The sequence below is a fragment of the Atta colombica genome, unplaced genomic scaffold (assembly GCF_001594045.1).
Source record: "Atta colombica isolate Treedump-2 unplaced genomic scaffold, Acol1.0 scaffold198, whole genome shotgun sequence".
NCBI classification, from domain to species: Eukaryota; Metazoa; Arthropoda; class Insecta; order Hymenoptera; family Formicidae; genus Atta; species Atta colombica.
The window spans coordinates 4,666,673-4,694,163 of record NW_017259291.1 but is presented as its reverse complement, the minus strand read 5'-3'; the positions used below and the strand labels follow the sequence as shown (position 1 = coordinate 4,694,163).

General features: G+C 33.7%; 6 protein-coding genes across 6 annotated transcripts in view; 2 read left to right on the top strand and 4 right to left on the bottom strand.

Moving 5' to 3' along the window:
• The first annotated feature begins 126 nt into the window (after positions 1–126).
• On the top strand, positions 127–4,926 carry LOC108686959 (forkhead box protein P1-like). Its single transcript, XM_018192492.1, has 5 exons — positions 127–895; positions 1,701–1,968; positions 3,656–3,901; positions 3,970–4,214; positions 4,307–4,926. Exons 1-5 carry the CDS (start codon positions 127–129, stop codon positions 4,504–4,506), a joined length of 1,728 nt encoding a protein of 575 aa, XP_018047981.1. The 3' UTR covers positions 4,507–4,926.
• A 492-nt stretch (positions 4,927–5,418) lies between these two features.
• On the bottom strand, positions 5,419–6,486 carry LOC108686872 (growth arrest and DNA damage-inducible proteins-interacting protein 1). Its single transcript, XM_018192367.1, has 2 exons — positions 5,995–6,486; positions 5,419–5,737 (listed from the first exon to the last, which is right to left on the bottom strand). The coding sequence occupies exons 1-2, from the start codon at positions 6,468–6,470 to the stop codon at positions 5,419–5,421; spliced, it is 795 nt and encodes a 264-aa protein (XP_018047856.1). The 5' UTR covers positions 6,471–6,486.
• Positions 6,487–6,742: 256 nt separating this feature from the next.
• Positions 6,743–7,284, top strand: LOC108686920 (probable DNA-directed RNA polymerases I and III subunit RPAC2). The gene is made up of 3 exons (XM_018192442.1): positions 6,743–6,822; positions 6,901–6,995; positions 7,074–7,284. The coding sequence occupies exons 1-3, from the start codon at positions 6,802–6,804 to the stop codon at positions 7,282–7,284; spliced, it is 327 nt and encodes a 108-aa protein (XP_018047931.1). The 5' UTR covers positions 6,743–6,801.
• Positions 7,285–7,855: 571 nt separating this feature from the next.
• Positions 7,856–9,286, bottom strand: LOC108686881 (40S ribosomal protein S2). Its single transcript, XM_018192380.1, has 3 exons — positions 9,209–9,286; positions 8,565–8,916; positions 7,856–8,372 (listed from the first exon to the last, which is right to left on the bottom strand). Exons 2-3 carry the CDS (start codon positions 8,913–8,915, stop codon positions 7,884–7,886), a joined length of 840 nt encoding a protein of 279 aa, XP_018047869.1. The 5' UTR covers position 8,916; positions 9,209–9,286; the 3' UTR covers positions 7,856–7,883.
• Positions 9,287–9,709: 423 nt separating this feature from the next.
• On the bottom strand, positions 9,710–12,217 carry LOC108686880 (guanine deaminase). The gene is made up of 9 exons (XM_018192379.1): positions 12,156–12,217; positions 11,602–11,731; positions 11,246–11,509; positions 10,927–11,145; positions 10,712–10,819; positions 10,517–10,624; positions 10,266–10,431; positions 9,995–10,141; positions 9,710–9,909 (listed from the first exon to the last, which is right to left on the bottom strand). Exons 1-9 carry the CDS (start codon positions 12,179–12,181, stop codon positions 9,710–9,712), a joined length of 1,368 nt encoding a protein of 455 aa, XP_018047868.1. The 5' UTR covers positions 12,182–12,217.
• A 1,255-nt stretch (positions 12,218–13,472) lies between these two features.
• Positions 13,473–27,491, bottom strand: part of LOC108687046 — a 20,294-nt gene continuing 6,275 nt past the window's right edge. Inside the window, exons 8-26 of the mRNA XM_018192643.1 lie at positions 25,299–25,487; positions 25,014–25,179; positions 24,524–24,718; positions 24,356–24,445; positions 24,170–24,280; positions 23,899–23,999; positions 23,660–23,789; positions 23,266–23,402; positions 19,560–20,503; positions 18,948–19,300; positions 16,177–16,379; positions 16,050–16,077; positions 15,833–15,973; positions 15,443–15,672; positions 15,051–15,162; positions 14,739–14,807; positions 14,450–14,556; positions 14,110–14,331; positions 13,473–14,029 (exon numbers count right to left, since the gene is read on the bottom strand). Coding sequence (XP_018048132.1) covers positions 13,813–14,029; positions 14,110–14,331; positions 14,450–14,556; positions 14,739–14,807; positions 15,051–15,162; positions 15,443–15,672; positions 15,833–15,973; positions 16,050–16,077; positions 16,177–16,379; positions 18,948–19,300; positions 19,560–20,503; positions 23,266–23,402; positions 23,660–23,789; positions 23,899–23,999; positions 24,170–24,280; positions 24,356–24,445; positions 24,524–24,718; positions 25,014–25,179; positions 25,299–25,487 — 3,745 coding nt within the window. The 3' untranslated portion in view covers positions 13,473–13,812. The remainder of the gene's footprint in view (positions 14,030–14,109; positions 14,332–14,449; positions 14,557–14,738; positions 14,808–15,050; positions 15,163–15,442; positions 15,673–15,832; positions 15,974–16,049; positions 16,078–16,176; positions 16,380–18,947; positions 19,301–19,559; positions 20,504–23,265; positions 23,403–23,659; positions 23,790–23,898; positions 24,000–24,169; positions 24,281–24,355; positions 24,446–24,523; positions 24,719–25,013; positions 25,180–25,298; positions 25,488–27,491) is intronic.

The following is a 27,491-nucleotide window of genomic DNA, read 5'->3' as shown; positions in this document are numbered from 1 at the left end:
TCGCAAGAAATGAATAAAAAAGCCCTGATCTATATAAATAATTCCTTTTGTTTATTTATTATTTTGCCTATTTTTAATAGGCCTATCCGCTGACTTGCACTTGCTAGCAGCTCGAAGGCCGACAAAATGATCGGGCCATCGTCAGGGAATGCTGGCGAGGTCACCGAGAGTCAGTGCTGTGCCTCCGCCAAACGGAAGATCTTCGACGACTTGGAGGTCGATGGCTCCAAACGAAAGGTCTTTGATGAGTTGGACATTGACAGCTTCTGCGATGAGGTCCGCCAGACGAGTCGCAAACACTATCTCGAGGAACTGGAGACGCCAGTGGAGCTGGTGGCTACATCAAACGATATCATCGCCAACGCGGCGGCACTCTTCTCGCCGATGTCTGCCCAGGAGGTCATCGAGGAATCACAGGTGACGCGTCTGGAAGTATTGCTGGTGGATGGCACAAACTGCACCTGGACGACCATGTCAGAGCTGGAACAACAGCAGAATGTGGATATTCTCGTGACCTCGTCTTCCTCGTCGTCGTCTTCAGTCTCATCAACCTCGTCCTCGTCAAATACATCTGGATGTGCAGAACGTCATCCTACGGAAACTTATATTGAAGAGCTTCATTATCAGCCGACAGTATCAATGAATTATTGGGAACCAGTCGCCGCCCCCGTAATCTCGCTTGCCAATCTGAACACGCAGCAAAATAAAGGAACAATAAGCAATAATCAGCAACAGCAGCAGCAGCAGCAGCAGCAGCAGCAGCAACAGCAATTCGAGGATCAAGAGAATGGAAATTTGTCATGGTTGTTGGACTTCAAACTGGATTCATTCATCGAAGCCGCGGATGATAGATGCACTATAGGACCCACCGCAACAACAAAGAACAATTATTGTGGTGAGAAAAGTGTGCAATACAAAATAAATGTTCGAAACAACGCTTTCACGAATATTAAAATTAAAGAAAGATAAAAAAGGTAGAGAGATGAAAAAGAAAATAAAGAGATATTGTATGCTTTGGTGTCAGAACTAGAAACTTTATTTAATTTTAACTTTATTAAATCTTTATTTAAATTAAATAAAATTGGAGCTAAATAAAGTTCTTGTTATTTAAAAAAATTTTCTTTAGATCGATCGATAAAACGAATCGCGAAATTTCCTGCTTGACTATTTTCGAAACGATAATAAATGGTGTCCCTAATGAAAATTCTTTTTAGAATGTTTATATAAATTTTCAAATTTTTTAGAATTTCTGAATAACTTTGTAATTTTTTAGAAAATTTTTTAGGTTTTTTTACAGACAATCTATACGTCTTTTTTAGAAATCTTCATATATGTGCATTCTGAAGTATTCTATGATTCATTTTATAATAATTTATAATTTGATATAATTTTATAAAATCTGAAAAAGTTTAAGGTATTTTTCACAAATTATAGAAACTATTCACATATTTCAGAATTCACATATACATATAAAAAATATACATATAAAAAATAATTCTAAGAAAAGATATAAGATTCTCAGTTTTTTCCAAAAGTGTTCCTTATTATTGTGAAAATTTTGAGAAACTTTTTCACCAGGAATAGTCTTCAAAAATTTTATTATTTAATTAAATTACGATTTTTAAAAATGCGTATATTCCTTATAATCTTAATATATCTCAATTAATAGAACGGTTCCGCGGCTAATTGCGCATTTTCAGGCAATAAGAATAAACCGAACGGAAGGTCGCATGGTTCCAATTACGCCAACGACGTCAAGAGAGGATATGGCAGTCACGAAAATTCGTCGATGTATCGACAGGACGTAAACCAGGCGACTTATCCCACTAACGGAAACGACAGTCGAAATTTCTCGTCCGCGCGATCCAATGGGCCAAAGAAGCCACCCTTTACTTATACGGAATTGATAGAACATGCGCTACAGGAAAGAGGCGAGCTCACTGTTTCCGCGATTTATCAGTGGATCTCGTAAGTTGGCAGGAAATTTATTTAGTCAAAACTTTGATTTGTTATTTGCTTATATATTGCAACGCCTTACCAAATTTATTGTCCATGACCGCCATGCTATAAGCTACTTTCTCTACAATCTTTCCTTCATAGCCTTTCAATTAAATATCTAATTAAACATACCAATTAAAATATTATTTCTTCCAATTTATTCTTATATTTTATATACCTATTTTTTAATTCTTAATTTTAAACGGAATCACAAATTAAAATAAAACATTCCATTGATTAAAACTGATAAGTTGACCCTACGAGAAAAATATTTATAAGTTTTATTCGAAACAGACGGAGTGTTTTTCTTAGTTGCGTATTAGACGCGCAAAGGGTTTTCTACAAATTTACACGAACGTAGCCCGCTGGTTGGGGGTGGGTCGACGGAGGTGGGCTACTTCTAGATGGTACCCATTGGTACCACTGCCCCCATTGCTTGGCACCACCTGGCACTAACTCCTCACCCTTCAGCTATCTTCGTTGCAGCCCTCAACACGAATGCGCACAATTTACTGCTCCTGTGCCTTCACCTGTTCGATCGCTATTCGAGCTCCTTGGAAAATATGTATATATAGATTATTCAGATTCAGCCGCGTAGGGCACCGCTCGAACGAGTCAAAAGAAATATCTCTGCAAAGAGACAGACTATAAATATACATAAATAGAGTCTATAAACATAATATGTATAATATTAAAAATCATAATCTTATTTTCACATTTTTTTTGCCTTATTCAAGATTATCAATGGCTGAAAAAGCAACTTTGCAACTATTATAAAATTTTTTGATACTAAAAAAAAAATTTTAACAGCATTATTTTAATTAAAAATAATTTTGTTGATATAATAACAGTATTAATGAAATAAATGAAATTTTATTAAAATAAGAGCATAAATATTTGTTTCATTAATGATATTATTTAATTAACAAAATTATTTTCAATTCAGATAATGCTGTTAATACATCATTTTTTTTTAGTATGATTAACACAATTATAACATGATTTATACATTTAGAGTTATGAGGACAAAATCAATCATATTAAAGAATATTTTATAATAGTATTGCAGCTTGAAATCATAGTGTGAGTATGTATTAAGAATATTATTTTTATCGCATCAATACACAAATATGACTTAGGCTGGGTTGTTCCATTTTTCAGTAAACTTTAGCTCACTGTCTTACTCTCTTGCATTCTTATGTTCTTTCACTCTTTTGTTTATCCAGTAAATAAATTAGTTTGTTCGAAGATGGAACAATCAGCTCTTAGAAACAGATTCATTAAAATGTTGGTGTAAATGACAACATTCATTGCGATCATCATGATCAGCGGAGCGAGTAAATGCACCCTTGGCTTAAATGTTTCTCGTTCTCCACCGAAACTCGTGAAATTAATCGCGAAGAGGGGGTGCGTAACGCACCGTGACATCGCTGCGAGCAGGTGAAGGAAATTAGTTTCGTAGGGACGCAAATTACCGCCGTGCATTTTTATGTGTATTATTGTCCTTAATCATATTCCCGTCGATTTGCTAAGTGATCATAGTAGCTCTTGCAAACACTTTATTGAATTATTCAATAAAAAAAAACCTTTATTTTGAATAAAAATATGAACCGTTTTTTGTATAATTAAAAGAAAGGATACTTTTTGTCATTTTCAGCGAGCATTTTCCTTATTATAAAAGCAACGATGATCGCTGGAAGAACTCCGTCCGGCATAATCTCTCGATAAATCCGCACTTCAGGAAAGGATCGAAGGCGACTCATGGAGCAGGTCATCTTTGGGCGATCGCGAATCGTGGCGATTGTAGACCTCGTTCATTACCAGTTACTAGTCTGACAAATACTACACAAATACAAGTAACACAAAATGAGTCTGAAGAATCCCGGAGTAACAAAATCATCAGGTAAACGTCTATTCATAAAATTTTGTAAAGCTATTTCTTCACATTACTGAACATTCTTAACATTACAGCCAAATTATGGACGAGGTGGAGGCTGCGACGGCGAGCATCACACAGCCGAATTCTGAAGAGGATGCGGACGATATACTGAATTCTGTGACGCTCGAGCATTCCGCCGAGCAAATACTCAACGGAATAAAACGGCAAGTGGAAGTGCAGTATCTAGTTCCTATGGTGAACGATTCCGAGGCAGGTCAACAGAATGAACAGATAGAGCAACAAACGGATACGCTCCAATGCTCCTTCAAGGAAAGTGGTAAGGATATATTATAATCAATGTTTCTTTCAGGAAGAGATCGACTCGACGTTAATGAAACAAAATTTATCGAATAATGAAATTTATTGCAGATTTTCTGAACCCGGTATCCAAGGAAGTCGTCGCTGAGGAATGCGGACTCGTAAACGAGGGATATCTAGTCACGGATCCGACTACTCTGGGATTAAACGTGGTCGATCCCGAGATTATAGGATCGGAAAATCTCTTCGGTGAGGAGCTCAGCTTTCAATTTTATGAATTGACGTCGCCGTCGCAGCTGCAATCCGCCTGACACACAGAGAGCAACAAAGTACATCTTATTGTGATTGACGAACTTCAGATACAGAACGCACGATCGTATGACAACCAGCTGGTTCGCAATGTTGCCGAAACCGAGAAGAATGTCTCAGAGCGGGAAAACTCGCAGAAAAAATCGCTTGTCAATAGCGATCGGATCAACGAGGACTATACGATGACGAGAAGCTGATCTTACTTGAGAAATTTTTTATAATGACTCGGAATGTTCGATCATTTTATTCGACGCGGCTGCTAAATTAACTAGAAGCTTAATTGAATCAGCTGAACCAGTTAATTGATATGTTTTATGGATGGATAACGAGTCAATTACAAATACGAGGAAATCTTATTTCTCAAATACAACATAGTTCGAGGATTTGATAATCGCGATAATCACCGAAAGACTTTAGAGTGACCGGAGTGAGATCAGAAAATAAACAACGTAATTACATATCGTCCAACGTGTGCCTGGTTAAGTGTCTTAAAGAGGAGCATTATTTATCAACTATGCATTAAATTTCTTCTAGTCTTTTGCGAAACAGTGTGTAATGTTTTTGTATTAGTAAAAAAAGTATGATATTTATTATTATGTATATTGTCCCTGAGATTTTATACTCTCGCCAAAATAAGCGCGAAGTGCCCGTTGGAAAGTTTCTACTATAAAGATAAACTTCTAATAATGTAAAACAGAGAAAGGCATTTGGATATCTTTTGATCAAAGCCAAGTTCACTTCGCGATGTTTAGCGTTGAGATATGAGAACGCTGATTGCTTAAATAAAATATAAAGAAAAATGTTACGTGGTTTAATCGTATTGGCTGTAATAGGCATCTAAAAGAGAACTCTAATGAATTATAAATTTATTAGCTATACAATTAGAACATTTTACTTTGCGAAAGAAAATGTAACTATTCTACAGGTTTCGTTGAATCAGTTTCTTGTTCTTGATTCATTTTTTGGATCTTGCTCTTTAATTTTTCCTCTTTCGCCTTCTTCTTAGCTTCCTTTTTCTTCTTCCTTTCCTCCTTTTCTTTTTGCTCTAGCATCGTCTTAAATCTCTCATCATGAGGAGAGATCTTGAAGCCAAAGTGTTTCCTAATCTCCTCCACTATGCGCTCCTTACGCAACTTAGCAGCTTCCATTTCAGCTTCCTTCTTAGCGATCCTTGCGTTCAACTCGGCCGTCCATTGGTTCACCTTCGATAATTTTTCGGCTATTTCAGCTTCCCTACAAACACATTATATACATTATATGTCATACATTAATATGCCGTTCCAAAAACGTTTGTAAACTTGCAGATAGTAACTGGATTCAGCAGAAAACATCTTTGCAACTGTTGTAAAATTCTTTAATATAATTAGTTTATACATTTAGATCTAATAAGGAACTAAGGACAAGATTAATCATATTAAAGAATTTCATAACAATTGCAAAGCTTCTTTTTATATTGAACGCAATCAGTGATAAAACTGATAAAGACATGCCTTGCTTTAATCTTCTCAGCCTTTATCTGTTTTTTCTCCTCCAGCTTCTTCCATCTATCTTGAAGGGACTCTGGAAAGGCGACTCTCTCATACTCCTGTAAGATCTTGATCTCTTCTGGCGTAGGCCATGCAAACCCAGCTGGCTCCTTGTTGCCTTCGAATCCATATCTACCTAGCATGCGCTTCTTGTATCTTACTGTATTGTGATACCACTCAATAGGCTGCTCATAGGGAGGTTTGCCCATAAGTATATTCCTATCTTCCGGACTCAGCCGGGACTTGTTTCGTTTCTTGGTGAGCTCCTCCTGGTACTGGGGCTCTTGGTACTCGTCCGAATATATTGGTTGCTCGTCAGCAGCAGTTATGTCGACGATTTCGTCCTTCGCTTCCGTAGCAAGGAAACGATTGACGACGACGCCTTGGAATCGCACATTTCGTTGAACAATAACATCGTAGATCCATCGTCTTAGACTCATCGAAATGACGAAACGTATCCCAGGTATCACAGGATCGCAAATATAGGTTAAGTTTAAATTGAATTAAATCAAGACGATTAAAATAAAAATGCGTCAAATGATATAAGAAATTGGGATGTGAAAATTATCAGCTGCTACAAGAGACAGACGATACATACGTGCAAGGGATGTACTTTCGAAGAAATCACAATTGTGTTTATGAGAATATAACCTATCCGAATTAGTGTTATCGAACAGTCAAACTCATGCGAGTTATCAATTTGCATTAGTCCGTTTAGGTTAGAGTATTGAAAGTGTGGTTCAACGGCACATATGAACAGGCACGATCGCGATGGCGAAACGTCTCTCGAGGGTAATATAATTAGAGTTAATAATATTAATTGATGATGGGAAAGCTAAACAAAATTATTCAATTGTTTATTGTGAACAGTTACCGGGAAAGCACGGAGAAACATACGGGACTTTTGTCTTCGACGACGAGGGACATACCTTGGGAAATGCGCTCGCTTCTGTGATAAATGAATAGTACGTATCATTTAAAATTTATGAATGTAATTTCATCATAGAATATTGTATTTTTATTCTTCCAAATCTTTTCTGCAGTCCAGGCGTAAAAATATGTGGCCACACTGTGCCGCATCCTGCAGAAAAGAGGGTGCACTTGAACATCCAAACAACTGGTGAAAATGTAATCCAAGTATTGAGACGGGGCCTCCAAGATCTTGAGAGAATGTGTGATCACACGATCGAGACATTTAATAAAGCCTACGAAACACATAAAGCTACAAAAGAAGACTCGGTAGATACTACATAACACTGTCATTTCTTTTAGATTCTTAATATGTTACAAATAAGTTTTTACAACTTTTATTAACTAAGAATAAAAAGTTTGTTTAAAGGCATAGAGTCTAAACTTCTTAATAAAACAAATTGAATAATTAAAACGTTTGGATGATTTTCATTAATTATATGTACATATATACATAATATGTATATACTAAATAGTTAACACTAAAACAATTGATGGAATTTCGCTAAAAATTATCAAAGATAACAACTTAGTAATCTTCTAATTTTCTTTTCAGTTAGAAAATAGTTATTCTGATTCTATTTGTGTTATATTTTCATATTCTTAATATTCTGTCTATGTTATAAAAAAAAATTAAAATGATTAACAGAGTTAAAATAGCACCATTGATCGTTTTAGTGTTAATATAATATATGTATCAACATATTCTGTGATGATACATGCAACATTGATTGTAGTTCCAGCACCTATTGTCTATTAGTTTCTATTTTGCTCAACGAAATGAAGGAAAATAGGAAGTATTAGATTCCTAAGAAGCAAGAAATTGGAAGGGAAAAAAAATAATTATTTTACAATTTTTCAAAGCGCTTTCACAGAGGCTTTATTTAGACAACTTCGGCCGCTCTCGCGCCTCCTTTGTGAGTTTTGGACAGATAGTCAGCGAATTCTTGATACGGTGCCTTAGCCAGAGCTTGTTCCTTCCACAAGTCAGGCGTCAGATATGCGTAAGTCTTGGCAATCGCAGCGTAAGTGGCCTTGGCAAAGTTACCGAGTGTACAGGTTGATCCTCTAGCTGAAGTATAGCAGTCCTCGATACCAGCCATCTGAAGAAGCTTCTTAGGAACTGGGGCAGATACGATGCCGGTACCTCTGGGTGCAGGTATTAGACGCACCTGTACGGAACCGCACTTGCCAGTTACCTTACATGGCACTGTGTGCGGCTTGCCGATTTTGTTGCCCCAGTAACCACGTCGAACTGGTACAACGGACAACTTAGCCAAAATAATAGCACCACGAATCGCAGTGGCTACTTCCTTAGAGCATTTTACTCCCAGTCCAATATGTCCATTGCTGTCTCCAATGGCAACGAAAGCCTATAAAATGTTATATTTTAAATACTCTTGTCTCTCTAAAGTTTTATATAGTTCTAGTTACTTTTCTAATTAGTTCAATTTACTGTATCTTTTTTTAATTCTTAGAATTAGACAAAGAAACAATAAGTTAAGTCAAGATTAAAATTTATTTTACATTGATAGAACTGGAAAAAAAATATTTAAAAAATTTACCTTGAAACGTGTACGTTGACCAGCACGTGTCTGCTTTTGTACTGGCATGATTTTTAGAACCTCGTCCTTTAGATCTGGTCCAAGAAATTTATCGATGATTTCGTATTCCTTGATGGGTAAGGAGAACAAATAGATGTGCTCGAGAGACTGAATCTTGCCATCTCTGACTAGACGACCTAGCTTGGTAACAGGGACCCATTCTTTGCTATCCTCCTTGCCGCGTCCACGGCCGCGTCCTCTGCCTCTACCTCTACCACCTCGACCTCTCAGGCCTCCGCGATCACCTCCTGCTCCACGAGAACCAAAACCTCCACGAAAGCCACCGCGTGCGGCTGGAGCAGCGTCCGCCATTCTGTGATAAAAAAATTCATGATAAATTGGATCATTTATAATACATCCTACATTTCAATCTTATTAAAAGTTAATTACTTATTGCACATATTTTTAATATTGAAATTTGCAATAAGCCTGGTTAACCTTAAGCGGGCAACATCAATGTCGCCGACATATAGCATTTGAAATATATTAGGAAATACGATGAAAGTATTCATATAAGAATATCCATAGTTTTAACATCTTATACAGATGAACGAAAAATATGGAAAAATGATAGAAAAATTGAGGATTTTTTGAAATATACTCACGTTACTTCTTTCCCTTTCCTCGAAAATTACAGAAGAACCGGAAACACGAGGTGGAAACAAGAAATTAATATGTCTTCGAGATGGCGCTTCCTATGACGTAATATCCGATATTTAAAAAAAATGGTGTGTTCTTATCTAATAACGGGTTCGACATTTAGACATACAAAACAAAAATTTATCATACTATTAACTAAGTGATCGTAAAATATTTAAAACAGAATATTTAAAACAGAAAATATAAAAAAGTAAATAAAATATATTTAATATTCAGTAAAAAAGATTTAGAGAAATATTCTGTTATTCCAAAGTATGCAAACGAAAATATAATTTAGAAAGTAAAAAATGATATTTCTGGAAGAGAAGTAAAGAAAACAAATTTTTATTCATTGTGTATAACAATTTATAAATTTGTTACATTGTATAAACAATACAGAAATAAATATATGAAAATAGAAGTTTTTTATTTATCAGCTTATAAAATATTATAATAATAAAAAATTCTTATTTTACTTGTTTACCCTTTATATATACTGATACTATATTACGTTCATCACCGGCATATATAAATCTCTGGAAATTCTCTTCGAGTGTATATTCTTTAAAATTATCCAACAAACTGCCTTCTACGTTCATGTCAACGATGAGAGCATCGAATTCTTTGCCTATCATCAAATTACCGACTTTGTCATCAATTGCGAGTGCTAAATCCAATCAATATGTTAATACAATTGTAAAGAGTTTTGTATATGGATAAGAACATTTCTAATATACAATGGCCAATTTTACCTTTAGCACTTCCCAATGTTGCCATATGGAAGACATCTTTATAACTAAGCGGTGTATAATTATCTCTCGTTAAAGATAAACAATTTGATACTTGTAAAACCGATCTCATTTCATTCAGCATACTGTAACTAGCTGCACCTGAAGCATCTAAGAAAACATATTCATTTTTAATGTAATGAATACATTTACCTCATATATATTAAATGAAATTAAAAATTTAGATTTTAAGTTAAATTGTAAAACTTCTCAAACAAAGAGACTCTTGTGACACCTGTTCCAAGTCCGACTTTGATACCGTTAGCCTTTAATCTTTGTACATCGCAAAGCCCGCTTTTCAGATTTGTATTTGAAGAGGGGCAATGAATTACAGCTGTTCCTCGTTCTTTAAGAATAGCAAGTTCGCTGTCTTCAAGATAGACTCCGTGCGCTAATACTGTCTGTAAAAAAGAATCAGATGTTATATATGATTCTCAATTGTTTCAATTTGCTTTTTTAATGAATTAAGAAAATGAAATATTATACTTTATTGGTAAGAAGACCAGCAGCATCATAAACAGCCGTGTACGAAGGCAGATGTGGAAAAGCTTGTTTCACTGCTATTATCTCGTCCTTATTTTCAGAGACATGACTCTACAGACAATAAGGAACATTTTGTGTTTATAATAATAGCTGTATATTGCTGACATAATATTAAACAAGTTCAGTAAATAAAAATACCTGTATATGTACATCTTTCGTCTTAGCGATCTCTGCCAGCTTTTGCATTAATTCCATGTCACAACTCAGTGCGAATCTTGGTGTAATGATCGGCTTTACAAGTGGATTCTGCAACAAGTTTGGAGCAATGCAATATTTTTCTATGATTAATTGTGACATAGAATTGTCTTATCTATAATTGAAGAATTGGCAATAAAATACAAGTTTGCATTTACCCCTATTATCTCAATAGATTTTATAAAACCTATGGTGTCTACAACTGACGTTAAGGTGCTTTCACAATATCCATCATCACGTGGAATGTTCATGTTCACTTTTCCAATAAAAGCTCGTTGACCCAATTCAGCAGTTTTTTTTGCAAGAATTGTACATGCATCGGCATATAAAGATGCAAAATAACATGCCGTTGTTGTGCCCATTTTGATGGTCCGTTTCTGCAATGACATGTATATTAGACATAACGAAAAGATATAAGAATATCTGAAATAATTATACATTTTATGATATGATCTTGATTAGAATTGTTTCATGTACCACAACTGCTTCAAACACTCGCTCTGCAAATTCTGTATCACTATACTTTTTCTCTAGCGGAAAGGTATAAATTTCCAGCCAATCCAAAAGACACTTGTTGTAACCCAGTCCAAGATTTGGAAACTGTACTGCATGAGTATGAGCATCGATAAATCCAGGCATCATAAACTGACCATGCGATAAAATTTTAATTTCATCTCGAATTTTCCATTCGAACTTAAAATCTTTCTCGTAATCCTTTGAATTCTCCAAAATTCGAGTAATCTAAATATTACATAGGTAAATTATAATATTTTTTATTTTAAATCTATATTGTATACAATGTATAAAATGTGTAAAATTAAATCATTAAATACTTTGCCATTATCAACAAATACAGCAACACTCTCTTTAATAATTAATTCTTCTTTATCATTTGTTTGAATTAACGGACCAAAAAAAACTTGTCGAATCATTGTGTTATATCTTCTATAAATGCTTATATCACTGAAACAAAAATAAATATTATATACATTGTTATTCAATTTCATAATTACATTTAAGATATTTTAAAAACTTTTACAGTTTTACACTTTACAGTTATACTTTACAATTATTAAATTTCATAGTTTATTAGAAAGTAAATATATCATAATATATTGTTAATATTATGTAATTTTAATTAAAGATAGATAAAATAAATATATTAATAAAAAAAACTTTATAAAATATATATTAACAAATAATTTTCTTTTGTTATTTTATTATATAGAATATAACAAACGAAAAAAAAATTTCTTTCCAGAGTCTAACACTGTAAAATTTTCATAACTGTGAATAAAATATCACTTGACAACTTTCAAGACTCACTGTCGATGTTTTCGTGACAGTTTTCGTAATGCTATCGTAGATAACTCGATCACTTGATTACCTTGTTATCACAGCTGGATTGGTCATTCAAGGATACAGCCATATTATGCAAAGCAGCTGATCTGACTATTAGAGTTAGATTAGAAAATAAATACTTCATCTTTGTCATATTGGAAAAAACAAACATGATAAGCTTCGACGGATAAAAATGTTCGCGTGGGATGATACAGTTAATTATCTACATCATGATTAATTGAAAATTGCAGTAACCAACAGGGCCAAAAAAAATGCGAATTTGTTATACGTATTCGCAAAAAATACAGACAGTCGATAAATCTCCAGATGCTGATAATTTCATCTCATACATGCATTATCGATTAATGGTAACTACGTTTTTAAAATATATAATATGAATTATAAAAACAATAAAAGCGAAGTAATAATCAGCAGCAATAAAAGTAAAAAGCAATAATGTACATATACGTTTTTTTCTACAATTATTGCATCAATAATCAAACTTGATATAAAAAAAAAATAAAATTATATAAATAAAAATTGATTATCAATTAAATATAATTATATACGTATATATATCTACGAAATATCAGGATAACGAAATATCATGATAAAAATAAAATTAATATTATAAAGCAAGTTATTCAAAGTTTAACAATTACATAACCTTCTGCATAAGATTATTTTTAATATTTCTTCTGTTGTAAAAAATACGGATAAAAAAATAATAAATCGATTTATTTTGTATTTTGTTAACAATGTTCTTGTCTCCTACCATAATCTGAAAGTTAATTTTTATCAGTTTTATCAATGATAGAGAGAGGAAGAATAATTATATGCCAACAAAAAATTAAAATGCATCAAAATGTAGTCAAATTATTCGTTTAATTCTTCTTTATTAACAATACTTTTCTAAATATTTCAAAACATTTAATACAACTTTATTTTTTAAAAATAATCTGTTAACAAAATAAACGCAATATCCTTGAATATTTTTCAACATTTAAAATCTCAAATAGTTCTTAAATAGTATCTCATTAAAATTTTCCAATAAAGAAATACAAAAAATACAGACACTCATCATCATATTATTTTTTAATATAATTCGATGGCATATAAATAAACGATTTCTATTTTTTTTAAGTTTCTGATTTCTCATTGCAATCATGTTGAATTACGAATGTCAGAAACAAGAATCATGAATCCTTTCTATTTTATGTCGAGATAAATTAATTCTTCCGTATGCGGGTTTGATAATATAAATTAAAATGTTAAATATTTTTATCATTTCAATTTCTTGCATTAATAAATGAATGTATTATTCAATATCGATGTGTCCATCAGTTTCAGCGCAAATAAAAACTTTGATTAGATTTACAGTTATTTATTAATACATTTACAATATTGCGGATTTTATCTTTTGTCAAACACAAGTAATAGTCGAAAAAGATCGATTTATTTCGCATGAAGTGTAGAAATATTTATCGATTTGTCGTTTCTGAAGCCATGATACAAACACAGTTGCAATGAGGAACCGAAAACTTTAATCACAGCACTCGCGGCTAAAGCGTGACTTCACTAGAAGGCGAAACGAACTCTGCAATTATTAATTTATTCAGCCTTTCCATAATTGACATATGTTACAATCTACACTTAGTCTTGCTACTTATTTTACTGATACAGCTAATCAGAACGCAAGAAAGTCACATTGGATGAGGCGCTGCGTTCCTTATCTGACCGCATTTGTCGAAAACGTATCCGATCAACCGTTTGTTTAACGGTTCTTGGCAAACGTTTAACGACATTGCATGAATCATATAAAATACGAAGAAGAAAATTATAATACTCAACAGCACTATATGCCATATTGATAATATTCTTCTTTCTCGTCTTAATAGGAAAGATTGTGACGATTTTACGCTAAAAAAAGAAATTACATTAAAAAAGGCAACAATTTTAGATAAAGCGATAAAAAGAAATTGAAGGAAAAAATTAATTACCTCGATCTACTCTCAGAATTAATACTTTCATTGTCAGAAACTTCAGAAGAAACTTCCTCTTTTACGTTCGTCCAAACCTCATTATCAATTATCGCACAATTTATTGTACTTTGGCCATTAGAATGATTCAATCGTAGCATGTTGTTATTTTCCTCTCTCGAGCTACGACGAGATTCAGCCTGCTCGAAAATACCTCGTAATTCACTGATGCTATTGGAACTTCTGTTTAAAAATATTTTTTTTAAATTCAATGTATAACATTGTATTTTTTAAATATTTAATAAATGTTTTAAGCGTTAAGAAATTTAAATCAATAGTCTAAGTCAATAATATTACTAACTCGGTACGATGTAGTTTTTCGATTTCCCATTTTGGGGATTCGGAGCTGAATGATGGTCTCCTGAGAGTCATGCGTCCGGAAACAGAATTTCGCTGTCTCATAGTGTCCTGTATGGAGCAAAACGTGAAAAATATAGACAAATGTATAAAAAGAATAAAAAGAAAAAATAAATAGGCAATCATGCATGTCAATGTTAGTAGAAAGTACTGCAGAAACATAAGAAGATAACCCTGAAATATTAGGCTGTAAAAGCAAAAATTTAAAGCTAAAACAGTAAAAGACAAATTGCCTTTGTCATATCCTGTGCGTTGCCCATCGGCCGAGACATTGTGGCTACGCTGGCTCTTCTCCTAGCCATCTAAAAAAAAAAAAAATGGACGAAAAAGACTATACCAAACATTAACCGATAGAACGAAATTAAGAAAAAAAATGAGAGTGCAAGTTGTAAGTGCATAAAAAATTGCTGCGAAATTGTGTAAACGTGCGAGTGCACAACAACGAAGCGATGGAAAGTGCGAAACAAGATACGATGGATATCTAACATGTGATGAAAAGCTGGCGAAAAAAAGCGATGAACATGAATTTTTCAATATTTTCGAACCATCATACGATTATTGGCGGGTGTACCGCTCCTGTATCTGATGCGAGGTAGTTCATCGTTGAGCTCGCTGGCATTCTCCTCTATCATTATATTGTTGTCTACTAGGATCTGTCTGGAAACGAACAGCGTGCACTATCATCGATACTATCTCATTGTTTCGAAAACAAAGGGAGAGAGAAACTTCACATCAAATACTAACAAATCTTTCACAAATCTTTCTAAGAATATTTATTCCGAATTTATTCGATTATCAACTCTCTATATGATCTCTATATGAAAGTAAACCTTTAAAGATCATGAATATCACATTTTGAAAGCAATGTCAAAACTCAAAAAACAAATTGGATGACGAAGCAAGGCGAATAGAGAAAGGTGATAAGTCTGATCCTCACTTGGTCTCGGCGACATTGGTGATCAGCTTCTCACATCGGGAATGCAGCACTTGGAGATATTTATCGGCCAATAAAATAGCTCGGGATACCCTACGCTCCTGCTGCACGGCGCCTAGAGTCTCGGCCGCGCAAGACACCCTGTGCGCACATCGCACGATCATGTCCAATTGATGCCTGACTCGTTCCACCCGCTCCACGGATTCCCTATCCGTGCATAGTGGCGCGAGTTCCTGACGTTACGCAAAATTCAATCCCTTCAACGAATCATGGAGAAAGACTACTTGCTAACTGGCAAATGCTTCGCGATAAAATTAGATACATTTCAACGATTTAGCCGAAAGTTCTATACGATTGCTTAATAAGCAACAAGATATTTTCATATTCGCTTGCCTGAATGTCCTGCTGCATCTTCCGCACTTCGTAGGAAAGGTTTTTCTCAGATTGGTCGCGTTGTCGAAGTGACATCGCTATCCTTCGCGGTAAAGTCAACCTTTCTGTGCAGAGGCATAACGAGAACGCTATGTACTTCTTCTACAATAGAAGTAGTGTCATGTAATTATCCGTAAAAATATCTTACAATTCTTATACTTAGAATGTGCTTATTTACCTGCAGTTCAAATTCATTTGAATTCTCCCTAAAAATAAAAATTGTTCAATAATTAATTAAATGGTATGATCAATTACAATAATTTGTTTATTGATTAATTAAATTAAATACCAAGTTTACTACGCACCTGATCGCTAATTCAATATCCGATAAATTAGCTAGATTTATGCAGACTGGCCCAGATTCCTGCAGACGAATATCCATAAGACTTGGGAAGACTTTCATTCGTTGATTACTTTCCGGAATCAAAAATGCATTTTTTTTGCAACGGCATTCCAATCGACCGAGGTTCTCGCCCTCCGAATATGATCTTTTCATATTTAAAGCCAACTGTAATAACAAAATAATATTTTGAAATAAACAATAAAAGAAGAGCAACAGGAATTCGATAAATGCGTTCGCTGAGCCTTTCGTAAAATTAGCGGATGTCCGCTATAAATTATTTCTCGGTATCTGACTTTCAAGAATAACGAAAGAGAATTGCATACTGCATAAAATTTTGTTGATCTCCGCTAATTATCAATACATACATATGCGAGAATAGAGAAGTTTGAAGCGATAAAAACAGTTAACTTGGCACAGATGTACTTCCAGTAGTAATTTGACCTTCGTTCCATATGCAAGCGTTATAGCATCACGTTCGGATAAATATTATCGGGAAAAGAATAAAAATGCGAGAGAATCGCGTGCTTTCCAGCGTAATTAAAGCTTGTAATTGAAAGATAGAATAAATAATAACAGGCTCGAAAAAAAGAGACAAATAATTCGATGGAATTTTGTTAAAGAAAATTATTATGAACTTCTTTTACTCTGATGATTAATTACTGCCTATGAACACGGCGAATGGAGAGAATATAGTGAGAATTTCGGCAGCCTTTTCTCTTTTCGCTTTTCTACTAATATCTGTCGAAAGTTTACGTGGCAAACTTAAGACAAATATTATTTCTCATATCAAACGAGATATACCGCCGGATGTAGAAGGGGCACGTGCGTTGTGATGCTATCACACTTCAATGTAATATTTATAACTTCGTAATATTCCGGTGGAATTTTGTGTTAGACGACCTATAAAAGAAAGATGCAATGCCATTCATTAATTAATAAATTATCTATAAATAATGCATACCAGTTTTCTATTATATAATAACATTCATACTATATTATATAACTGTAATATAATAGAATTATTGCAAAGTCACTTCGAGGGAGGGAGATGAGAGTGGGGGGAATCAGCAATTCTTTATTGAATGCTATAAAAGCTTTCTTGATGCATATAAAGGAATAAATATTTAACGTTACATAAAATTTGCGTAAGATAGTTAAAAGAGCTAATAGATTCTTATTGTGGAAAAACATTTAATGTATATGTTCATGTAATTTTCTTCCTTTAGAATTACAGTAAAAAATATAAAAATACGAAGAGTCTATAAGTATAGTTAATTAAAACATAGATAATGCGAAGAAGTAATGAAACTCTAGTCGACCGGCGTAAACGAATGGAAATCGCCACAAAACAACTTATAAGGTAAAAACTCGCGATCAACCTTGTTGTTACACTGGAATTTTCGCCACAGATCTGTAATGATCGGTGCAATTGTGTCAGTAAAAAATCGATATAATTGAACGAGTAAATAACAGAGACATTCGCGACTTGCCATCAGTAAATAAAATGCAAAAAAGAACAGAAACTTTCAAATTTGCAAAGTATATATTATTTGTGAGGGCGATTAATATAAAAGATAAATAAAGAAATGAACGCGATTAAACATAAATCATAGTTGGAACTTGTCACGAAATGTTTTCACAGTAAATATAATCGACTTGATCATATATTTGCGATGGCGAGGTATTTATTAGCTGAGAGTTAATAAATTATGATAGAAAAGATGCTGTATCTAGTAGATAACAAATTAATTAGCGTTCCGTGCTCAGAATAAATTGAAAAAAATCGCGTGGCTTTGAAATATGTGCGACTGTCTTGTGGCTATTTTAGACAACGCGTTAAACGAGATACATGTTTATTTACTATTCACATGTAAATGTGAGCATAAAGGAAAAAAGATATAATTTTCAAACAAGAAAATTATCACGAAGCAATAAGTTACCTCTATCTTTTCGAAAAACTAAAAAGAATGAAAATATACTATAAAAAAAATATAATTGCTTTTATATATAACACATTTCACGGACATCAGATGTCTCACGTCTTTAGAAATTATTGTAAACTTGTTCATGTATTCGATTCGTACAATACATAATCACATAAAGTGTTCAATAAAGTAGACAAATATTACATCAAGAATTAAAAAAGAATCGTATAACCAGTTTTTCAAGAAAATCTCGCTGCAAATCCGTTTCCAGGGAAATCTTTTTATTTTATGCACGTGGAAGTGCGATTAAGATGTCTCTCTCAGAATAATAAATAACAAAGCGTCAAGGTTACTTAAACTCTCTATTGCAAATATTGAGACTCGCGTATACTAATTGCTGGATTATTACTGCATGAGCCGATAGCGGTCTAGCGACACGATGACCGCGTGTCAAATAATTGCGACATTCCTTACGAGTAATTAGTGCCAATTGACCGCAGATTTATCGCTGATCGTTCCCATAAGCAATAATAATTGCCAATCTCAATTGCGTGGCTGACCGTGATGAAAATGCTCGCCTGTTGAGGTCGCGTTTTCTGTTGAAGCGCAACTTAATTGTTTTCGTGATTGAGCGACTGTCAGTGCTCAAGTTACACGCGTCGAGCAGGCTATTTCACCCAATTTAATCAAATCCAACAGCGTCGCGAATCAAATAGGTCCTTAATTTTTCTTTTGTTCCGCGTGCGGGATGTTCCAGAAAAGGAAAGCTACTTCTAAATTTATATCTAAATCTTCTCGATCTACCAACCTGTGGTATTTCTCGTTTCATCTCCAACAAGTTTCTTTCGCACGCTTTTTCATCGTTTTGCACCGCGTTCTTGCACGGCACTACTTTTATCGAATCCGAATCGGTCAACGATGCGGACGGCGCGACATTGACGATTTTGTCGACCTCATTCACGACTTCTTCAGCGATACTATATCGATCATTGGACCCCGTTGTCGGTTTGCACTCGCCGTTGCCTGATACGGCTAAACTGTCCTCGCGATTCGACATTTGGCTATCGACTGACCGTTCGATTCGCGACTGACTCTCGTCGTCGACTCTTTGCACGCATGTCAAGGAGTGGGGATCCTTTAAATCCATGATCTTCGTTAAATCTGTGGGAGAAAATGAAATCGATGATCTAATAAGACAGCTTGTGAGAAATTTCCACGATGTCTCCTTCTAAGACGGATGTGAGAAGTCGAAGGTGATTGAGAGGATTATATTATCTTCGACGCGCGCAGTAAATTTTTTTTATCGTACTATTAAATTATGTGATGTGCATTAATAAGTGTGTTATATATTACACAGTCTTCATATCCTCGAGCTCGAGATTGGCTATCTAATAAGATTAATTAAAATGGAGATACTTACCAGTTTGATCACACAATAGACAGCGATTAGACACTAAGTGTGCTTGCGAAACAGTCTTGTTTAAATATGGTGTAGATTCGAATACCACATTCTTCATCTTGCATTTGTCTATAAATGTCGAAGATGAATGCATGGAAACGTCGTCATCTTTCTTGTTCCCGACGATAAGAGAAAAATCGAATTCAGTAGAATTCATTGAAACGGGAGAAGCACAGTCAGAAGCCTCGACGATTCTATGTAATTCGTTTTTTGCTTCCAGTGGAAATTTCAAGCGCGTGGGCGCCAAATGAATCTTTCTAAGTATCGTCTGCTCGACCGGTATTTCATCGTCTAGGCTATATTGGAATTGCTTTTCCGGCGTAGAGTTCGTGGAATCGCTGTCGCTTTCTCTGTTGCGATAACCGTGATTAAACGCATAATTCATCACAATATTTCGCTCCCAATCGGTGATCTTGTTGATTTGCGAAGAAGAGTTGTATGGAGTGCTCGATGATTGCTTTACTTCCAAATTAGATCCCTGATGATCCTTAAGCGGATCCTGTACCGCAACAATGTCGAACGGACGGCAGTAGACAGAAATTTTTCTGCGGGGACTCGCTGGATTGCTTATGTTATTCACTTCAGGTACTTGTTCACTTATACAATTCCACTTTATCTCTTCCGATGTGGCCAATGCCTTCGAATCCACTTTGAGAATACTTGATCCTTTTGACATTTCACTCGATCGATTTTTCTCGAAATGTTCCTTGGAAACGTCGCGTATTTCCGCAGTAAACAGCACAGATTTCTCGTCGTGGTCTTCCTGCGTTAGACCATCTCCGCATGCGAATGAAATATCGATAGTATTTGTTTCAGGATTTTGATAACCAAATGTTTGCCTCGAGTCTTCCACGGCTAGCGAAGATAATTGTAAATCCGACAGCAACGTGTGTATCGATCGGTTCCTATTAACAAAATGATCATTCGATTATCAGCAACTTAGTTCCAATTAACATTTGTATTATTATTAAATACATTCACAATACGCAAAATTCACGACCACATTTCTTTTTTTATAATGATATTTCGTAGCAAATTAATTTTGAACTACATATTTTATAAGCAACTGGACCTTAAATTCCCGGCTAGCGGGCAATCTTTGCGATCGGTAGATCGAAGAGCGCTAAGAGTGCTTTCGATGATGTTGTGTAATTCTTTGATGATAGGTTCGATTTTGATGAATCGATTTTGGACATTCGGGGATGGACACATCTTTATAACTCTCGAGAACAAGTCATCATCTTCGTTATTCGCATAGTGCGTTATTGACCACAGACCCGTTTCTACTTTCAGCTGGCTAGAATAGCGATTATAGCAAAGAGAAGTTAAAGAATATGCAAGCTAAATACACCGAGTATACTTAACGCATTGATACGGTATTAAATTAGAATTTACAAAGTCGATTATTTAACTTTTAGCCATTATAAACCATTCCACTTAATGTTCATAACACTCGATGATATATTTTTGCACGAGATAATTATTTAAATGTCAGCAATAGTTTGCGGCGTAACACAAATGTATAACGCGAATCTGTCAAATTTTTAATAATCTTGAAATTTTGGAATCTCTTATGTAATCTTTTTAAAAATAGTTGTAAATAATGTACTTATAGCGATTACAGGAACTAATGAAAAAGCGTTTTTGCATAATTAAAGAAATTCATATTTGTAAAAATAATAGTCGTCAAATCGCTAAATGACATCAATCTCTAAAACAATATATTAAAAATGTAATATTCATTATTTACGTTTTATGTAATATTTGTATGATAAAATTTAAGAAAAAAATAATTATAATTAATATGTAAATTCTTTCACGAGGGAAGAGTTAGCGAAAATATTTTTTATTAAAAATTTATAAAAATTTATAAAAATTTATAAAAATTTATAAAAATTTATAAAAAAATTGTTCCCTTTATTTTTCCATATTTCGCAAAGGCTGAGGTCGATCTTGAGTCATAAACAATTCGTGTAGACAGAGACTAATTAGAACTGCACACGTGATAAACATAGATTTAGCGATTATGCCATTAAGGCAATAAATCAAACTGTTCTTGCTATGCGCGTTTAATGTTTGCGTTACATCAATGCTGTCTGTGTCTATATCTTATTGTTAAGTACGCACATGTGTCACGTTCGTAATTGTTCTACTAGTTTCCCATTGATTAATCTCTATTACTCCTGATTTGGCGCGAATTAATCTTTTACATTTTATATCCCCGATCTTCTTTCGAAGAACTTATGCTAAACTTGTCCTCAAAACTTTGTGATTGTGAACTTAATGATTGTTGAAGTCGAAAGATCGTTCTAAGAATCGCTGTCCACAATCTTATATCGTGTGATAAGTTTCTTTGCGTTGAAGATAATTTTCCGATTGAATGAGGAAGCAACTTCGATGTATGTGCATATGATTTTTTCGAGTTGCCCGAAATATCGTTCTCGAGGTATCGACACGCGCGACAGGAAAGTCCGGAGCATACTGATTGCATTAGCCTGGTAAATCGATCTCCCTAGCAGTGCTGACGTCTTCTCCTGCATCGTGTAGCCGGAGATAATTTCCGGATTGCATTTCGAAAGATTTCTCTATAACGCGATCGCGATAATTCCCTGTGTAAAAAATACGTAACAATGTATTTTCTCTCATAGCATTCACTGCAAATCCAAATATAAAAGTGACTACAATATATGTGTGTATAATTAGTTTTTCATGTAAAAATGTCATTACACGGTTAAATGTCTCAATCCATTTCTATAAGCGGTATAATGCATTATTTTTATACGGAAAATCAATTATATACCAATTACATTAGTCACTTTTTACACGCATAGATTGCAGTGATATTCTTAGTTCTCGCAACGCAAAAAAATTGTTTTAAGGAAAAAAAAGATAATAAACGCTTAAGAATATTTCTTCGATATATGTGATGTGTCAATTCCAGTTTGTTGACGAAGTTTCATTATCGTTTTGCGGATAAATTTCTTAAAGAAGAAATTTTATGAAAATTTATCTAAGCGCATTTATAATAATATATTTTTAATAAGCGTTTAATAGTGAATTCGAAAGAAAAAACAAATGCTAGGATTAAGTTCCAACTATGGAACTTTCGAGCTTGCAAATTAGGAAAAGATGGATCAAGGCGCAAGTATGATAGTCGGTAAATATTTTTGTTGGGGTGCGAGAACTGAGAAGGAAATCATGATTTAAGGCGAGATTCGCGGTAACTCGGTTATTTTTACTGGTGGACTGTCATTCGAGGGCGTTGTCATATATGCAGATCATATAAGCAACGAGCAACGCTATTTTTATGGGAAACCCTGAAGATCCGCCCGCTATGTTTGACCTTGAGCCAGATATTCAAATCGAATGGTCATTCGCTTCGGAAATCGAAGCAATATTTCTTCCGTTTATGCGACATATATGTTCGAGATTATGGCGTCTATAAGCGGAACGATGTTTCGATCTTTCATAAAAATAAACTCGTCCATAAAGTCTCCTTTACTAATGTAAAAAGCATAGGAATTAAATCGATATAACGACTTATAATAGACTCTTTTTCCAGAAATTAACCATCTCCATTTTGATTTATGGTATGCATGACAACTTCGAATACAAGCGCACAAGTGTTACGCTGTATCGATGTTTCATGCGAATGTTGTTAACTTACGTTGCGTGCGTCAACAACAGATCCCGGAAACTTCTGACGCCAAATTGCTCCAAACTGCTGGTTGCATTTGCCGGCTCGACTTGGAGCTGTGTGCTCGAATCTTGTCTCATGTTTCTTCTCGTGATCTCTTCTGTCATCTGTGAAAAGACGTGAATAGATAAAAGAACAAGGCAAAAAAAAAGTGAGAAAGATCATATACATAAAATCGAAGAGCGTGTGTCGCTTTGTCATGAAAATTAGCATTCATTGCGATCAACCAACTATAGTAATGTTGCGACAAGTACAACGCGCGTGTCAAGGTGATTGTTTAAGTTATGCCGTATACCTTATCAACATTAAAAAGACGTTAGCGATGAAAGAAAAATTCTAAAATAAAAACAAGAATAAAACTTACCATATTTAATAGAAAAGATACTTTGTGCCTCAATATATCAATATTATGAGTTTTTGCGTCCATGTCTTGCGAATTAAAGTAAGATAGATCATCGACAGAGCCCCGTATCGTAACAAAAAATTGTATAACTCTGAAAATCAATCGCAAATAAAACGTAAAGTAAGCTCAACTAAAATCGTTAAATCGGGAAAACCGATTAATAGAGGAAATAAAAAATAATTAAACTGAAATATAATGACTTTTCTAGTTGTTCCAATATCGTAACAATCTTAGCATCGTATTCGTTTAATTCTTCCTCGAGTTCTTGTATATTATTTCTGCTGTAGTCAGTTGTAAAGCCCTGAAATATGTAAAATATAATATTAAGAAAAAAATTCAAATCTCTATTAAAATCATATCACTTATATATTATATATTAATATATAATTACTTATATATTATATTAATCACTTATATATCTTATATTAATGCGAGCATTAAAAAAGTCCTATTCGAAATATTTTCACTTACTGAAGCTTTCAATTCCGTATATAATGAATCTTCCATCGATACTTTTATCGACTTATAAGGTGTGCTATGTAGGTAGCATTCATCTTCGTCCAAAACTGGTGATAACGAGAGCTGTAAATAATCATACCAATTATATCGCGAGAAATTATTTTTACAATTTATATTTCTATAACATTAATAGTTTACTCTTTCTTCGGTAGAACATGCATTAAGGACCGATAACGATTGGAGTTCCACATTTTCGTCCATGAGTTTACGATTCTTTTCACGCAAATTCTGCAATATATGATTCGTTATAGCATTATAATTCGTTGTACATGGTTATATGAATACCAAGCGATACTTCGAACTTACATGAATCGTGTATTCGTAGTCCTCTTTCATGCTAATATTCGTGTCCTTGAGTTTGGTTATTATAGTTTTTAATTGATAATAATTGTTTTCCTTTTCGTCAAATTCTTCTTGTATTTTGGTGATCAATTTCAAACACTCCATTTTCTCTTTAGTGATCTTCTCTAGTTTTTCTTTTAAAGATGGTATAGCTTGTATCTATTTATTTGTATGTTAAAAAGTATTTAAATAAATAAAAGTATTTAAAAATTGAGTATAATAAAGATTCTTTATAATCAAATATTTATTATTTATAATCAATCATTTATTATTTATAATACAAATTTATTCAAAATGTCGAATATTATATTATATCCAAGAATTCATATTTGAACATTAGTTACGAAGAATTATGCAGAAAAATACAAAATAAAAATGTAAACGTGTAATTTCTACGTCTAAACGGAAATCATGAATAGCTTCCTATAAAATAAGATGCAATTAGTTTTTTTACCTCAATTTCCGCGGCTTCCAATTGCTTCAACAAGTTCTGATGCTCTTTCGTATATCTTTGAAGAGCCAAGGTCATAGTCTTTTCATTCTTAATCAACTCATTTAATTGATCTCTTTGCTCATCGTTTTCCTTTTCGAATTGCTGACATTTGTGAACATAATGTTTTCTGCATTAATAAAACACATATATAATATCGCATAAGCATAAACATCATAAGAATATATTAATATAAATCAATTTTTTGAAATTATCCATAAAGAACATTTGGATGTAAATCATACGCACAGCTGTTTCTCGGTAATACTGTGTTGTTGTTTGAGATTGTTGATTGATCTTTCATGTCGCTCGAGCTCGTCACGAAGGATATTGTTTTCTTCGCAGAGTTTTCGAAATTTCATATTTCGAAACTCTAATTTCACGATATCATTAGTCAAATCCATAGTTTTCATTGAAGAGTCTGCGTCGTTCACGAGGCTACGGCAATTAGCATATGTCATGTATTATTACCAACCGTTGTACAAATAAAAGTTATTATTACATAACATAACGCACATCCTACATTAAACACATTAATTTGTCTTTATGTACTATACACAATATATTTATTTAACACTAGAAATACATGTTTCTTACTCACTAAAAAGAGAATAAATAAATAAATTACTGAAAATAAAATATGAAAATAAAAAAAGAAATAAATGAGCTAACTTTTCTTATGAAACAAAAAATATAATTATTGAAAAATAAAAAAATTTCAGACTCTTATTTTTTATACAAGAAATGTAATTAATCTAAAAATAACGATCAATAATGATTGCTTAATCTTTCTAATGTTAATGCGTAACAAAAGAGATCGTATCGAGAGAACTAAGTGTTTATCCATATCAAGTAATTTATGATCAAATCATTAATTAAAAAACCCATAAAACATAAAAAGTCATATATCTTCATATATGTCTGTTTTTCTGTTTATTGAACTTATCGTTAAACTTAGTTAAGATATATATAAAAATATATCTAGGAAGATATATATCTTCATATATACTTTCACTGAGTCTAAGTTCAATAAACAGAAAAACAGATACAGTTGATGCACTTAGTGCTACAAATGTATTGCCAAAAAAATTTATAATATAATTAAAATAATTCGTCTATTATTTACATGCATGTTTTAAATTCATTGTATCCATTATAATATAATATTACGATACAATCTGGACCAAATATTCCACTTCTTATACCGATCACAAATCATAATCAACAAATCAACGGTCAAGATTGAATGCGTCTATCACTATCAAACGTGTCAGCATCGCATCGATAAATTAATTCTAAATTCTTCGATTTCGCAATGAACATTCGCAACAATAACTAAGCTGCTGCATTCAACAATTCGTAATAATTGGAAGAGATTCACACGAGCGCTTCGCGCGCGATCAATCGTGGAGGGCACGTAAATAATTCCAGAAATAAATTAGCCAATTTCTCCTGTTTATAATCGTGATCGGCGCATTAACGAGATCACCAGATATGACCACAGGCGAGCAACGACTGAACACATGCGAATTGCATAAGAGATATCGCATGCCGATTTCCAGCTGCCACAATATTCGTCACACACACCGCACGAATAACACCTGTGTGTCGCTTATTCGACTCTATTGGGACCAGCGACGAGAAATTGGCGGTGCTCCGCTACTAGAGAACTTCCATTAGAAGATATACAAATACATATATATATATATATATATATATATACATGTATAAATATACATTAGAAGATATCCATTAGAAAATATACAAATATATATATACATGTATAAATACACATGCATACATGTACAGAACGCTAATACAAAGAATAAACAACTAACGAATTGAAAAGAATTAAACACCCAATGAACACAAAGTTACATGTAACGTACCAATTGTAATTTCCCTACTCAACAATATAATCATAATATAACAAAAATGTTACAATTATATTGTTGAGTAGGAAACTACAACAGATACATTACATAACTTGTGTTCACTGAGCATTCTATTCAATTCGTCAGTCGTTATTTCGCTTCGTGCTTATGTCAGTTATATCGAACAAAATTTCGGCACTCATTTTTTCGCGGTTGGCAATCAATCTTTATCACGAACGACTGTGGTACAGGCTACTACGGTACGATTCATGCTCACAATATTCGCATTACTCGTCCTTGTTTAACTTCATAAACAACAATGATGAAATGACTCCAAGAGAATCGAATCGCAGTCGGTAGACTGCATATAAGCGATCGGTTATATACGCAGACATAGTGCAACGTGGCATTTCCCGCTTAAAAAAGCTCGTGGAATTAAATAGAAATAAAAAATATAATTATCTATGCATTCTAAACTTAGAATGTTAAATCTATATCTTTCATTCATGAATTCCCTATGAATAGTCGTCTATGTTGAGTTCGTTGCATTGATATATATATATATATA